At 43.8% G+C, this 15165-nt stretch overlaps 1 protein-coding gene across 2 annotated transcripts in view; it reads right to left on the bottom strand.

Moving 5' to 3' along the window:
• Positions 1 to 15165, bottom strand: part of LOC142009343 (ras-related protein Rab-10-like) — a 57221-nt gene that overhangs the window by 19031 nt on the left and 23025 nt on the right. For both annotated transcript variants that reach the window (XM_074987229.1, XM_074987228.1), the window contains exon 4: positions 329 to 418. In XM_074987229.1, the coding sequence (XP_074843330.1) occupies positions 329 to 418 (90 nt within the window). The remainder of the gene's footprint in view (positions 1 to 328; positions 419 to 15165) is intronic.

Here is a 15165-nt window from a genome sequence, read left to right as displayed (position 1 = left end):
TTTAACATCTCTCTTAAAAACAACCCAAAAACAGACTCCAAATATTTTAAAAGTCTAACTTTGAAATAAAAGTGTTTTCAGGTATGATTGTAGAAAGTATACAATATGTTTTAAAGTTAAACTCATAATAATCAGTGTTCTAAATATAGCAACTAGTATAGTTATTTGCCATATTCTGATACTACATTAAACAGGTACTGTTTCGTAGCAATTCATAACAAAATATTTGGAATTCAGCAATATATTACAGTTCTTAAGGCCACAGTTCACACTGATATGAAAAAATAATCTGCAGGTCTAGGAGAAAACACTTGTGACCAATACTTACCTTTTCTCCTCTATGTTTTGGAATTATACGTTCTGTCTCCTTATCACACTTGTTACCCAAGAGTACTATATCCACCTCGTCATCTGCTTTCTAATTACAGAAGAAAAAAATTAACATATATCATCAAGTTTAAAAACAACATACACCCCCTTTTCATTCTAACCTTCATTATTTTATTTCTTTGAAATAAAGGGCCAATCTTTCCCCAGCCTTTTCAAGGACAAGTCGGGATTCTGCCCTGAGAGCTACAAGGATCCCGATTACCAAGACAGGACATCATAATACAGAGTAATGCAGAGTAGCAGAATGTGAACATGTGATGGAGTATAATCTGATGGTCCTTTTGAAAAAGTACAAGGTACACAATCTCCACCTTCTGATTAATGCCTGGTGCTGATGATTTGAGAGGCAAGATATACCCCCAACTGCCAGACAAGCACCATTAGAGGAATGTGATGAATTGGCTGGCAAATTAGTTAGGTCTACCTTCTAGCACTTGTGAGCACAATGGAAAGAGCTGTCAGATTGCCTGAGCACAGGGGGTGCCACAAGAAGCTCCTGGTACTGTCTCAACCCTTCTTTCTTGTCCACCAGGTGGCACAAGAATATCCAGCCTTTTTTTGGAAGGTTCTGAAATATAGTCTCATCTTACTCTGAGGTAAACAGCAAAAACTCATCAGCCTCAAAAGGAGCAAGATCCAGCTTACTATCCTTTGTCTTCAGCCAGTTCTCCTGCTAATCAGCCTAGTCACATACTCAGGAGACTTAAATTATCTTTATTTTAGGCCAGGTCATCATAACTGTGCATGTGTGAAGTGGTGAAAAGGGAACTGAGAATTTCAGCAACTGAACCTGGGACTTGCCAACTGGCACCTGTGTTGAGATAAGTAATACTTACAGCTATTTAAAACCACTTTTCATTACTTGACTGAAGGGCAGCAGAGCCAACAGTCACTGCAGGCCCAGGGTGAGAGGGGGCCCAGCTACCTGTCCACAGAAGTGGGGAGAAAGGGCAAACGGGACGGGGCTTCAGGCAGTCACCCCTGTCCCCCTTCTCCCTCAGAGCCATGCACAGAATGGTGACACAGTGCTCTGTGGCATTTCAAAGGAGCCCAGAGGTCTGGCTGACACCACTGCTACTTCAGCAGTGGCTGGAGCTCCAGGCCTCTTTGAAATGCCAGGCCCCCGGGGGCAACTGTCCCATTTGCCACGCCCCTCTCCCTCCATCAGTAGGCTTGCTGAAGGGAGATGGTGACCTCAGTTCAGCTCCTCATGCATTGGCATCCACATTACAAAACACCACTATCATAACTGCAACTTAGTAAAATGCTTGTCAGTATCAAAAGAGGCCAGAGAATGAATAGGCATGGAGAATGAGTTGCCTTTTCATCCCTAAAGGTGTTCCAAGTAGGTCAAAGTTAGGTAAATTTGCTTTGCTGAAGACAAAACAATTAACATACATTGCTGAACAGAAACACTTCAGCCTATTTTATACTCATTACTCACAGGTCTTCAGCAAGCTAAGGTTTTGTCTACACTAGAATCACTACAGTTGCAGAGCTGTGTGTGGACTGTGGCACAGGTGTGGACAGACACTCTATGTGACAGGAGGGAGCTCTCCCATCACCATAATTATTCTACTCCATGAGCAATCCTGATAACATAGCACTGTCAACAATGGTGTTAAGGTTTGTGTAACTTACATTGCTTAGAGGGGTGGCTTTTCCACACTTAAGTTATACTGAAGTGAGTACTAGTGTGTACAGGTCCTAAAATGCATGCACAACCATCCCCTTCCTCCAACACACACACACTTTAAAATAAATGCAAAAAAGAATCTTTATTCATTAAAAGATCACAGAATCCTCATTTAAAAAGTATGGCACAAAGTACAATTATTTATTATTAGGGTGCACCATTTCATTTTTTAATCCACTCTCATTTTTGTCAGCTAATCTCATTTCATTACTTCAGACGATGGCCAAGATAATGTTGTATTAAAATGAAGTCCGCTCATCATAAGAGTACAAAGTACAGACCTAAAATAATAAATCAATCTAACCTAGATTAATAGACCAAAATGCTGGCTGTTTCAGAATGCACTGGAGCTTTACTCATTAAGGTCAATGGTTCTCCTACATAAAATTACATACATCAGTCCCTAAAATAGGATATAGTAAATAGACAATTTGAACACATCACATAATCAGCTTATTTTATTTCAGAGAAGATTTTATGTACCTACAATTTTCTAATGACATTTGACTTTACTTTGAAGTAAAAGGTCAGAAAGAAATTTTAATACTTATTGGGTAAAAAACATGCTACTCATGATTTAAATGAATTAATTTCTGTACGTTCAAGAAACAAAGAGTCTTGCCTTAGGAGTGTTCTTTCAAAACTGCTTCAAATCAGAAGTAACCACAAAAAAAGTTTATAAGAATGCCTCTTGCAGAAATCTATTTATTTCTATGATAATTTAATAATAAGCTTACATTTTTATAGCATCTTTTCTACCAAGTATCTCAAAGTGTTTTGCACACAAGTATTCTAGCTGTTCTTGAAGACGGGAAAAGCTGATAGTCACTGGCCTCACCTTCATTTTGGGAAACTATGAATGTTAAGCTGAAATTCTAATTTCATTTTTTTAAAATGTTGATTATGTAGTTGATAGTTCTGAAAAATGGAGACAGCTATGAATTACTCAGGCTGAAATCTGACTATGTAGCTAGATCTTTAGCTGGGGGAAAATCAACTTCAGTGGTGCTGTGTTGATTTACATGTGCACAGAATATGGCCCTCTGATTTTTTTCCACCTAAAATTCAGGATATTCATCACCTTTCCTGCAGTTACCCAGAAATATCCCTTTCATCCAAAAACACACAGCCAGATGTTCCTACCTTTCGGGAGATGGTGGTGGGAGAAAAGGACCCATAACTAGTTAGCAACTGCAAATGTGACACTGCCAAAGCAGCCACTGATGAAGTTTTGGGAGCCACAAGTAAGGCTCAGCAGGAAGTGTTTTTACATTCTGAAATTTAAAAAAAAAAATTTAAATGTTTTCCATCCCAAATCAGGGGCAGAAGTTGAAATCTCAAAAGTGTAATGAAACAAAAATTAGTACAGTTTGTGTCAATACAAGCACTCCACTCCAGGTGAGCTCGAGCCCTCCTGTGACTCTGAACAGAGATTTATAGCAATGTCCATTTGACCCATGCACGTGTGTTTATCAGTCTCACTCTTGTATAGCACAGCATGGGCAAACTACTCTCAGTTCCTTCTGCACCACTATTCTTGAGGAAGGCTGTAGAAGTGCCAAAGGATCTTGCAGAACCAGTGCATATATCCCAAAGTGGTTTGATATTGCAAGACTGATGACAAGAGTTAATGCAGCTTGATAACAACTTGCAGTAAACTCTGTCATATCTGGCACCCCCAGGAGCACAAGGCTGCTGGATATTCAAAGTAGTGGATGGTGGACAGGTGTCTTCCCCGGTCCCTTACATGATTCCATGCCTGCCTGCAGGAAGCTCTCATCCCACTCCTGCTGCAGCACAGTGGTCTCGCTTTCCTCCTTCTTCTCCACCTCATAGCAGGCGGCAGCTCCTTCCGCTCATGGCTCAGCTGGTGCGGCAACTCCTCCCACCACCAGCTGCACTGCTGGGCTGACCTTCTCCTTCCCAGGCACCTCCTTCTCCCAGGTAGCCCATGGCAGGGCCTTGCCGAGCCGCTCCCGATCCCATCACGCCTGCCCCAAATGGTGGAACTTCCCCTTCCCTGAGATCAGTCTACTGGTTTCCAGTCACCTCCAGCTTCAGCACTGCCAGGTCATGTGCTCAGGGGTGCTCATGGGGACCTCCGGGGCCCTGCACCAGCCAGAGCAGCCCACCCCACCTAGATAACACGGTGCATCCCCTTGACAGGGTTGTCTTGTCCCACGTCACCAGCTCAGGGGCACCCTGTTGCCAGGGGCCACCAGGCATGTGCTGCTCCCTGGGCAGCAGCTGGATTCTGCTCCCTGTGTGACCAATGGCCAGGAGAGGAGTGGGATGGGGAGGCAGCTGCAAGCAGCTCAGCCCCCTGAAGGAAGAGGCCTAGATGCTGGGATGGCTTCTGGTACCAGTTTGAGAATTCCAGTAGAATGAATACCAGTTAAAAGAGAGTTTACTGTGGGAAGCCTCTGGCTGTAGGCTGATGACCCTTTTGATCTGTTAGTGAGACAAATAACTTGTGAATCTTTCTGAAGGGCTGCAACAGGGTGTATCAACCCTACACTGGAACTGCAAGACTCAACCCTTCTCACTCAGCTGGGGAGACCTCATCCACTCACCTCTGCTGACAGAAAAGGGAATGCTGTACTCGTTCTTGAGGAAGACCACCTGCAAACCAGGGTGCCAGCCAGGGGGAGACCAATTCAGACACACGGGCCCACCATGCCACTGAGAAGGGAGAGATGGACAATCCTGAACTAGAGAGCCATGAAGAGTTGGACCCAGGGGAGTTCTGTGGGGAATGGCAATCTTACTGAAACAGCCTGGTGTATTTCAGTGGGAGGTACATCAAGCTGGTGGTGGGTGACCCTGCCACCCACAGGTCCCTGGTTTGGGACCCAGTGAAGAAGACAGGGCCAGATTCCCCTTCTCTGACTACCCCACCTCCTCAGATGGTGAACCTGCACTCTATGTTATTGTCTCAGCTGTTAGGCCACACTGTCCTGTGAGAGGGAGGAGTTGTTGCTGACTCTGGCCACTAGGCCATACTACCTGGAGGGGCGGGAGTTATTGATTCTGGCCACAAGGAGACACTGCCCTGCAGGGAGAAGGTAGGGTTGGCATTATTAACTCTGGCTGCTAGGCCGCCCTGCCCTGCGAGAACAGGGCTTTGCAATGGACCCAGTTTATCTGGCCATGTCATCCTGGCAGCCAGGACGAAAGGGAGATTACAGAAACTATCAAGTCAGAGTGCTGATCCCAACTGCTGGGCTGTAGAGTACCTGGCCCACACTTAGAGAAGGATGGATGAATCAACCCTGCAACACCAGCCCTCTGAGGAACCTTGCTGTGGTGAGGTGGGCAAAGGAAAAAAAGTCAAGACAGCTGACAAGTAGAGCCTTAGAGACCCCATTGCTGGACCCAAGGTTTTCAGAGTTAAGGTGCATTCCAGCATACCCAGAAGTGATGTGGTCATTGGTGGAATATGTTTGTTGCCACACCAGGTGGCAAACTGTATCCATTTCTGAGACTATGTGTGCTGAACAGACTGTTTACTATTGTATAATAGTTCTTTTTTTCATTTCCTGAGCAGGCTGTATCTAATCCTGAGAGCCAATAACTAACCATGCTTTGAGATGAAGCACTGTGAGATTGGGATGAAAAATCTTCCTGACTTCCTGAGAGAGGAGACGGGGAGCTGTGTGAAGAGTTATCAGACAACCAACAGCCAGCTGAAACTGGTAAGGAAAACATGTTTGCCTGGGTCAGAGAAAAATTATTAGGGTGACTCTGGATCCATCTTCCTTTATTTTGCACATAACTTTCGCTATTACGGGACTTGTTGAGAATGTGTCAGTAAGGCTAATGGCCACTAAAGATGAAAACCACCCCCTAGGGACTGGTAACCCAATCTACTCCCACGTAGTAGTAATTGCATTTCCTGTTTGACTCTGTGATGAAAAATTCTTACTGAGGGGTGCCTCTTTGACAAAACATGTGGTATAACATCCTGGGGTCTCCTTTCCACTTGTGATCTTGGAAGAAGTGTGTGCTGACTGCATCCATGGTCATGCTCTGAACCCCTAGGAAATAGGCTGTTGCGAAGGTGATCTAGTCGCACATGCTCAAATTCGAAAGCCCGACAGCTTTGGTGTAAAGGGATGGCAATGCTATCCTCTTTGACAGTTAATGTAAATCATGACTGGCATATTGTTTGTAATAATCTTTGTGTGATTGCTTCTGATTAGCAGTAGGTATCAGTGTCTGACCACTCTGAGATCCAGGAGATTGATGTCTAGCATTGCCTCTTCAACTTATCCTTGCCCTGAACCCTGTAAGTGTTTAGATGTACTCCCCACCCTAGCAGAAAAGCATCCATCATTATTATGAGTGTTGGGGCATGATGTGCAAATGGGACTTCTGGGCATACACTAGGGTGGTCTTTCCAGCAGTTCAGGGCTTGTTTTACACAGGCATGCATTGGAAAGGAGCATATTTAACCTGTGCCTGGTTGGTGAACAGAGAATTCTGAACCAAACTTGAAGCCTGGCCTTTGAAGTCTGGCATGCTGTGTAATGAAGTCGGTGGATGCCATGTGTCACAGTAATCGAACACGTTCTTGACCTTGATTTGGGGGCTGAGGTGAATTATGTTTGTATATTGGAAAGAGCCACAAACCAGTGTAGGGGAAAGTAGGTGCTTTCTGTACTGAAGCAAAATGTATCCTTACGAATTATGAGTTTTTTAACAGGTGTCCAGGTGGATTTTTGTACATTCACTTTCAGGCTAACCTGAAGAAGAAATCTACGGCCTCAGAAGTTGCTCAACATATCAGCTCCAAGGAGGGGCCTTTCAGCAACCAGTCATCCAGGTAAGGGAATACTTAGATACCTTTCCTGCGGAGTCACGATGCTTCTACTGATGTGACCTTCAAAAAGACAATTAGGATGGCTGACAGACCAAAGGGGAGCACTTGGTATTGAAAGTGGCCTTTGCCAACAATGAAATGTAGGAATTGTTCGTGTGGTGGATCGATAGTGATATGGAACTATGCATCTCGAAGGTTGAGGGTTGAGAACCAATCCCCTTGCTATATTGATGGACTTATCTCTGCAAGTGTCATGTTGAATTTCTGTGCCTGCACACAGGTGTGGAGTAGTTTCACACCAGGTCTCCAAAGTTCCCTGCCTCTTGATACCAGGAAACATCTTGAATAAAACCCTTTTTTGTCTGTGCTGGATGGAGACTGATTCTATAGCTCCCAAACATAAAAGTGTCTATTTCATGACAAAGCACACCCTTGTGAGAGGGGACCCTAAAGGGGGCTGAAGAAGGAGGGCTTTGTAGGCAGAAGTGAAGTGGATAGTGTAATTCGAGGTGATGATCTCCAGCGCCCATTTGGCCGTAGCAGTCGACGTCCAGGCTCACTTAAAGTGCTGAAAGCAATCAAAGAGAGAAGGCTGGTGAATAGGTGCAGCTGAAAATAATGAGACTGGTATGAGGACCTCAACCAAACTGTCGAAATTCTTTTTGGAGGTGGATGGGTGTGATACAGAAAGCTGAGAAGAGGATGCTTTCATCCTCTGAGATGTCTGCCTCTTTTGGTGTGGCTGACAAGCCTCTGGGGGGTAAGGAATTGGATATGGTAGTATCACTTGGCTGACTGAGACTTCCTGGGTTCTCCCTTGTAGGCAGGCACATAAATAACAAAAGAACAAGGCCTTCAACATTCACAGAAACTCATCAATACTATCTGCAAACAACTTAGTCCCACCAAAAACAAAGTTTTCTTCTATATTCTGGACCTATTCTGAGAATTCAGAGAGAGCCAGGAGACACTTCTAATTACCAACAATGTAAAAATCAAATGTGGGGCTGTAGCATCATTATCAAGGGAGACTTAAAGGATTCCCTGGCTAGCTGATGACCCTCTACAACAATTATCTGGAACTGTTTTCTGCGTACTGGCAGCAGAAGGTCCATGAATCAGGTCAGCTTGAAATAATTCACATGGATATACTTTGCCATCAAAGCCTGATAACTGGATATTCTAAACTGTAGGAAGGCAAAGGAATAAGACTTCCTTCCCAGTAGACCCAGATGCTTATGGTCTTTGTCAGGAGGCCTGATTTATCATGGTTCTGTCCACCATTTTAATTTGCTGTGTCAACTATCAAGGAATAAGGCAAGGAATGGGGAAATAAAAATTCTGAGTACTTTGCAGGACCATAATATTTCTTATCTATTCTTCTGCATGTAGGCAGAATAGAAATTGTGGTATCAGACATGACATTCACTGGGTCAAGCAGAGCCTCACCAACAGGCAGGACTATGCCTGGGGAGATCTCGGGTGAACTAGATGGTACTGGGCAAAATTCAGAAGATCTGGATGTTCTTAGGACTGACATCATCTTGGAGCAGAGTAACCAAAAATCAGGTATCTCCAATACAGCCAGGTCCTTAGGAAATTGGAACACCTGCAGAAGCATGAGGGTTATCAGTACACAGGCTTTGGGCACTTGGAGGTGGAGTTAATCAGTTTAGTTTAGTATTCATTCATATTCATGTTAATTAGATTTGCTCTGTAAGATTGTGCGAGTAACAGACTGATACATATTTAGAGAAACTAGGTAGTAGACATAAGTCAGATGAGCTAAAATGCAAGAAGCCTGTAGGCAGAAGCCTGCAAGACTTTTGCTTAGCTATTTTAGGCCAGGGATACAAGACATGATGGTACAAGTTAATGACTCAGAAATAATGCCAAATTATGGGAAGAAGTCAGAAACTGGTCATAGTGCAAAAGTATAATTGGGAAAGTTAAATTTGTATAGTAAAATGCTGTAACAACAATATTTGCTTATAACAGGTGCCTTAAACACAAGACAAAAGTGGTACTTCAATCTACACAATCTAAAGAATTTGGGGTCCCTTCTATTTCTAGTAGACATAGACTAATAAGAAGGAGAGGGACAATGCTTTCACGTGCAGAATGCAGGTATAAAAAGCGTGCTGAGGGTCGGGAAGTTGAGCTTCTGACAGGAACCTCTGCCATATTGACAATCAATCCAAATGAGGGCTACCAGATGCTAACTCTGCTTGGGAAGATGTGAGTATGTCTATAGTTATAATTAATGCATGGTACATATCTTTATTTTTAATTTATATGTGCAGCTTTCACAAAACTACTAACAGATAGATGCTCTTGTATGTGTTACTTGCCTATGGTTTCATGTATTACTACAGGCTCCAGATAGAGAAGAAACAGAGAACTCTCAGCTTGACACTTCAGCCATCAGAGTTGAACCCAGGGAAGCAAGATTGACATTAAATAAAATAAAAGGTTACAGAGAAGTTCAGTAACTGACTAACTATGGAAAACAACATCTATTCATCCATAAGAGAAAATAAAACTTGGAAATCTCAACAGGACACCTGCCACCGCTCTATCTCTGGATCAGGCAGTTCAGAAGGAAGTGATAGTGGTCTGCTCACAGAGTGCTCTAGAACAATGGCACTGGGCACAAGAACGTCTTACATACATGTGTAGTCTGAATGAACACTGCTATGAGAAATTTCCAATCAAACGTGGGATGGGTGACTCACACACCGAGAGTTAAATACATGTGGGCACATGACTTGAAGAAGACTCTTTAATTTAGATTTTGAATTTTTTTCTTTTTAAGACCTTTCAAAACCTCTATTAATCTTAATTTATGAATGTTTTGAAATGAAAAGTTATTTTAGTCCAAAAAGTGGAACTTTGTGTTAAAAAAATTCACAATTTCAAAACTTGTTTTTATTCAACCATAATTCAAGCCAGGAGATTCACTGAAATGAATCCTGCTTTGAAAACAGTTTCAGTTTCAAAAAAGTCACTTCTTCCAGCAATAAAATGTCTGTCTGAAAAATTTCCTAACAGCTCTACCCACAATTTCCTTAGGAGCCAACTCATCAGTTTTTCAGTGAGTATAATCTAACCACAAGGGGGAACAGTTCAGTAACACAGATCAGAGTGGTCCAACTGACAAGACTATGCACCAAAATAAGCATGAGGCTCAAGGCAGGACTACATGATAGCAGAAGGTTGAATTAAGGTATGAAATTCTAGCTACTTTAAAGTATATTGACTCTAGCTGCATAATTAATTAAGGCTTCTGCATTGTCTCCACTAAGGGAGGCTGACAGGAGCATGCACTCCTGTTGACTTCCCTTACTCCTAACAGGAGGGCAGGAGTATTGGCGCTGACACAGATACCCTGTAAATTCAATTTAGCACGTCCCTTTTCAGCACGCTCAATCGAATTCTGGAAGATTGACCACAGCAGGTTTGTTTTTCCCTTTAGTGAAGACGTACCCCTAGTCTATAAACCCAGCTCTGACATATATTCCTTCTGTGAACACAGTTAATTCATCTGAGCTCAATTTTCAAACTCTAGGCACCCAATTTGCACACACAAGGAAACACATAAAGTCATTTCTGTGTGAGAATTCCAATTTTCATATGCAGTCGCACATGCTAATTAAACATTCAACAGTTCACATTTTGTACATGCTTTTGTGTGACTAGCCTTTTGAAATCCAAGCCTTTATTCTATTTGTTTTAATTTCCCCCTTTTTACAAAAAGGTCACATCACTGGGGTGTTGTCACAGTTAGGCTACATCTAAAATGGGAGCGAGTGGTGTGACTGCCCTGCTTGTGTACCCATACTCACACCTGGTCTCATCATGTTAACACAAGTATAAACAGCAGACTAATCAGGATGCCACCTGTAACAGCAGTGGAGGCATGGCTCAGCTATGCCAAATACAGACTTGTCTAAAACATGAGCCATGTACTTGGCACAGCTCACCTATGCCTCCTCTGCTGGTGTCTCTGCTACCATAGCTACCCTGCTACTCTATGGGCACGTCTACACTAGCCAGCTACTTCGAAGTAGCTGGCACAACGTCGAACTAGGATGCGTCGGGTCTACAGGCGCCATGTGCTATTTCGACATTGAAATCTATGTTAGGCGGTGAGACGTCGAAATCGCTATTCCCATCTGAAGATGGGAACAGCGCCCTACTTCGATGTTCAACGTCGAAGTAGGGTGTGTGTAGATGATCCGCGTCCCACTACTTCGAAATAGCGGGGTCCTCCATGGCGGCCATCAGCTGAGGGGTTGAGAGACGCTCTGTCCAGCCCCTGCGGGGCTCTATCGTCACCGCATGCAGCAGCCCTTAGTCCAGGGCTTCTGGCTGCTGCTGTTGCAGCTGGGGGTCCCTGCTGCATGCACAGGGTCTGCAACCCGTTGTCGGCTCTGTGGATCTTGTGCTGTGCATGGCAAGTGTGTCTGGGAGGGGCCCTTTAAGGGAGCAGCTTGAGGCTTTGCTGGCCCCTTATTTCGACGGGGAGTGCTTGTGTGTGTGGACACTCCGCATTTCCTTCCGGGGTGGCTCCTTTCGATGTCCCCCATTGCTACTTCAACGTTGAACGTTGATGGCACCAGCCCTGGAGGACGTGTAGACGATACACGTCGAAGTAGCCTATTTCGGGCTACATCTACACGTGAAGCCAACATCGAAATAGCTTATTTCGATGTAGCAACATCGAAATAGTCTATTTCGATGAATAACGTCTACACGTCCTCCAGGGCCAGCAACGTCGATGTTCAACTTCGACGTTGCTCAGCCCAACATCGAAATAGGCGCAGCGAGGGAACGTCTACACGTCAAAGTAGCACACATCGAAATAGGGATGCCAGGCACAGCTGCAGACAGGGTCACAGGGCGGACTCAACAGCAAGCCGCTCCCTTAAAGGGCCCCTCCCAGACACAGTTGCACTAAACAACACAAGATACACAGAGCTGACAACTGGTTGCAGACCCTGTGCCTGCAGCATAGATCCCCAGCTGCCGCAGAAGCAGCCAGAAGCCCTGGGCTAAGGGCTGCTGCCCACGGTGACCATAGAGCCCCGCAGGGGCTGGAGAGAGAGCATCTCTCAACCCCCCAGCTGATGGCCGCCATGGAGGACCCAGCAATTTCGACGTTGCGGGACGCGGATCGTCTACACGTTCCCTACTTCGACGTTGAACGTCGAAGTAGGGCGCTATTCCTATCTCCTCATGAGGTTAGCGACTTCGACGTCTCGCCGCCTAACGTCAAAGTTAACTTCAAAATAGCGCCCGACGCGTGTAGACGCGACGGGCGCTAGTTCGAAGTTGGTGCCGCTACTTCGAAGTAGCGTGCACGTGTAGACGCAGCTTCGATGTCCTTACTTCGAAATAGGCTACTTCAACGTAGTGTGCTAGTGTAGACGTAGCCTATGAGTTTGTCTACACTAGGAACTTACGTCAAAGTTAATTTCAAAGTTAATGGCTTCTTCAAAGTAGCCTGTGGAGCATCTACACACATTTTCCCTTACTTCAAAGTTAACTTAGAAGTAAGGGAGCCCAACTTCAAAGTTCTTACTCCATTCCTGGAAATGGAGTAGGGCCCTACTTCAAAATTTAACTTTGAAGTAGGGTGAATGTAGACGCTCCACACCCACTACTTCGAAGTAAGGGGTCTGCCGGGGCAGTGCCCCCTTAGCAGCCCAGAGGTGCTCTGGCCAACCCAGGAGAGGCTCTGTGGTCACTGCTGGCCACCTGAGAGGAAGCAGCTACCCAGCAACCCCAGGCAGGAAGCTGAGAGCATGGCACAAGAAGGGGGATCATGTGCTCCCTGCTGCATGGCCCCCTCTCAAGGCCCCAGCTGCCACCCGCACCCCCAGCTGGCCATGGCATGCCCCACTCAGAGTGCTCTGACTCCCCTGGAGCCCACCGGCTGGCTAGTCCCCTGCGGACTCACAGCAGCAGGCAAAATGGCATCAGAAGAGGAGCCCCTCATGGAGTGACGCAGAAGTGCAGCACCTCCTCAAACTGTAGGGGAGGCAAGGAGGTCCCACTGCAGACAGGGGTACAGCAGCTCAATGTCGATGCATACGAGCACCTGGCAAGGGGGCTCGCCTCGCAGGGCAATCCCTTCTGGACCAGAGAGCACTTCCAGATTAAAGTGAAGGAGCTCCAACAGATGTACTGCTGGGCAAGGGATGCCTGCAGCGACTGGGGGCATGGCCCACCTGGTGTCCCCATTATGAGCAGCTCCATCAGCTCCTGGGGCCCAAGGAGGTCCAGCTCCCGAGTATGTGGTGGACACTACTGCATCCCCATCTGAGACAGAGGAGGAGATGGAGCTGGAGGCGGCGACCACTGATGAGCCAGGAGCCTTAAGAGACCAGGGGACCAGGGGACTGAGCCAGGGAGCAACAACAAGGATTCCAGAGATGTATTAAATTCATTTTTCCCCAAAATTCTATGAATTTCTAAAAAATGCTTCAGTATCCTTCCTGCAATAAACATGCTGTGAACAGTGCATCAAAGTTCTGATATATCCCCATATGTATTGAACTTTGCAATGACTGACTTCGTAGATTAAAACTTTTGTAGTCTTTCTTGAAAATTTCTCTATTCAGCTTTGCACGTACAAGTAGCTCTTTAGATCCAAATTTCAGAATAGTCTAAATCAGTGTTTCTTAAACTTTTTTTGAGACCACAGAACACCAAACAATGATAGCTTTTATGTGGAACACCTATGAAAATTTTCTTCAAAAAATTGTGGTCAAACAAAACAAAACAAAACGAAAAACGAAACAGCAACATATAGAGCACAAAAAAAAGTAATTTAATTAGGTATCATAGCAATGAAGAAATAACATTGTATCTGGTTTTAAAAACAGAAACCATACACCATCAGCGTATTTTTCTAAACACTTGCAGCACACCTGCGAATTGTTCACGGAACACCAGTGTTCTGCAGAACATAGTTTAAGAAACACTCGTCTAAATAGTAGAGTACTTGTATGTCTTGAACTCAGAACAACAATAATAACTTCTCCACCAAAGATGATACACAGTATACTGATAGTATAAATGAAATGCAAGCACAATACCACTTATAATCAGATTTATTAACATACTTATAGGTTAGTTTTAATTGAGGCTAGGTTACTGGATGTGGTCATTTAGATGGATTACTTTTAATATTTGTAAAAAGGGCATAGAGCAGCATACAGGTACTTTTAAGATCGGTATTATAAGAATATAAAGAAAATACATAACATTCTAAGGTGGATGCTGTAATAGTCTCAGTGTGGCAGGCTAACGTGAAACATAAGAGTTCTCTCAATCTTTTGTACTTTCCTCATAAAATTGCATTAAACATTTCATGAAATCTGCACCTTGGTTTTGCTTACACACTCCTGAACATTTTAAAACTTACAGGAGCAATAACAACCTCCACGCTGACAATTTAACCGGAATTAATGATTTGCTTCGATTATAGCCCTGGCACAGGAGGGAGACTTCTCTCAGTCGGTAAATAATTTTCATGAAATGCCTTGTGTTTTAATAGTTACTGCTTAAAACACATCTTTTACAATGAATGGCCCAAAATAATTTACCCAAGACACTCCATAAACTGACAATATACTAGAGCTGAATTAAGTGTTTATTATTCCTTATCTTCAATTATGAAACTTGCTAATTGGCTGTTTCTGTGCTGATCTGCAACAACAGTCACCTCGTTCACATTTATAGAAATTGTTTTAAAATTAATTCTTTTTTTTTTCCACTGTCAATCTACTCTAAGAAACTAGAAGTTTGAGGAAACATTACTAAACAAGATAAATATGTACAGTATGAATAAGCATCCAAAAAGAACCTAAGAGCATATGCAAAAAGACATAATCAAGAAACTGGAAAGTAGCTTTGTAGTTTAAGCCTTGTGCCTAGGTAATTAGCAGCAACCAGGAGTAACTGGAACAATGAAGTGATCTTGATAGAAAGCTAATTGGATTATAGAGACTCTCCATTGGTGATGGAAGCACTATAATATGAAATATTTAAAACTAGACTTGACAAAACTCCGAAACAGTTCAGCATTGATAAATGGATGGTCTGGATGACCTACTTCATATTTTTATTATTATTATTCTCTAAGTATAATAATTGTATACTGCATGCAAAGCCATAAAAGAGTAAAGTTAGGCAAGAAGCATTTATATGGAGCTGCAAAGACAATTTTCATGTATTTATTAACGCATTG

Source organism: Carettochelys insculpta, chromosome 2 (assembly GCF_033958435.1).
Source record: "Carettochelys insculpta isolate YL-2023 chromosome 2, ASM3395843v1, whole genome shotgun sequence".
In the NCBI taxonomy this organism is placed as follows: Eukaryota; Metazoa; Chordata; order Testudines; family Carettochelyidae; genus Carettochelys; species Carettochelys insculpta.
The sequence above is the reverse complement of the archived record's forward strand: the minus strand, read 5'-3'. Positions and strand labels throughout refer to the sequence as shown.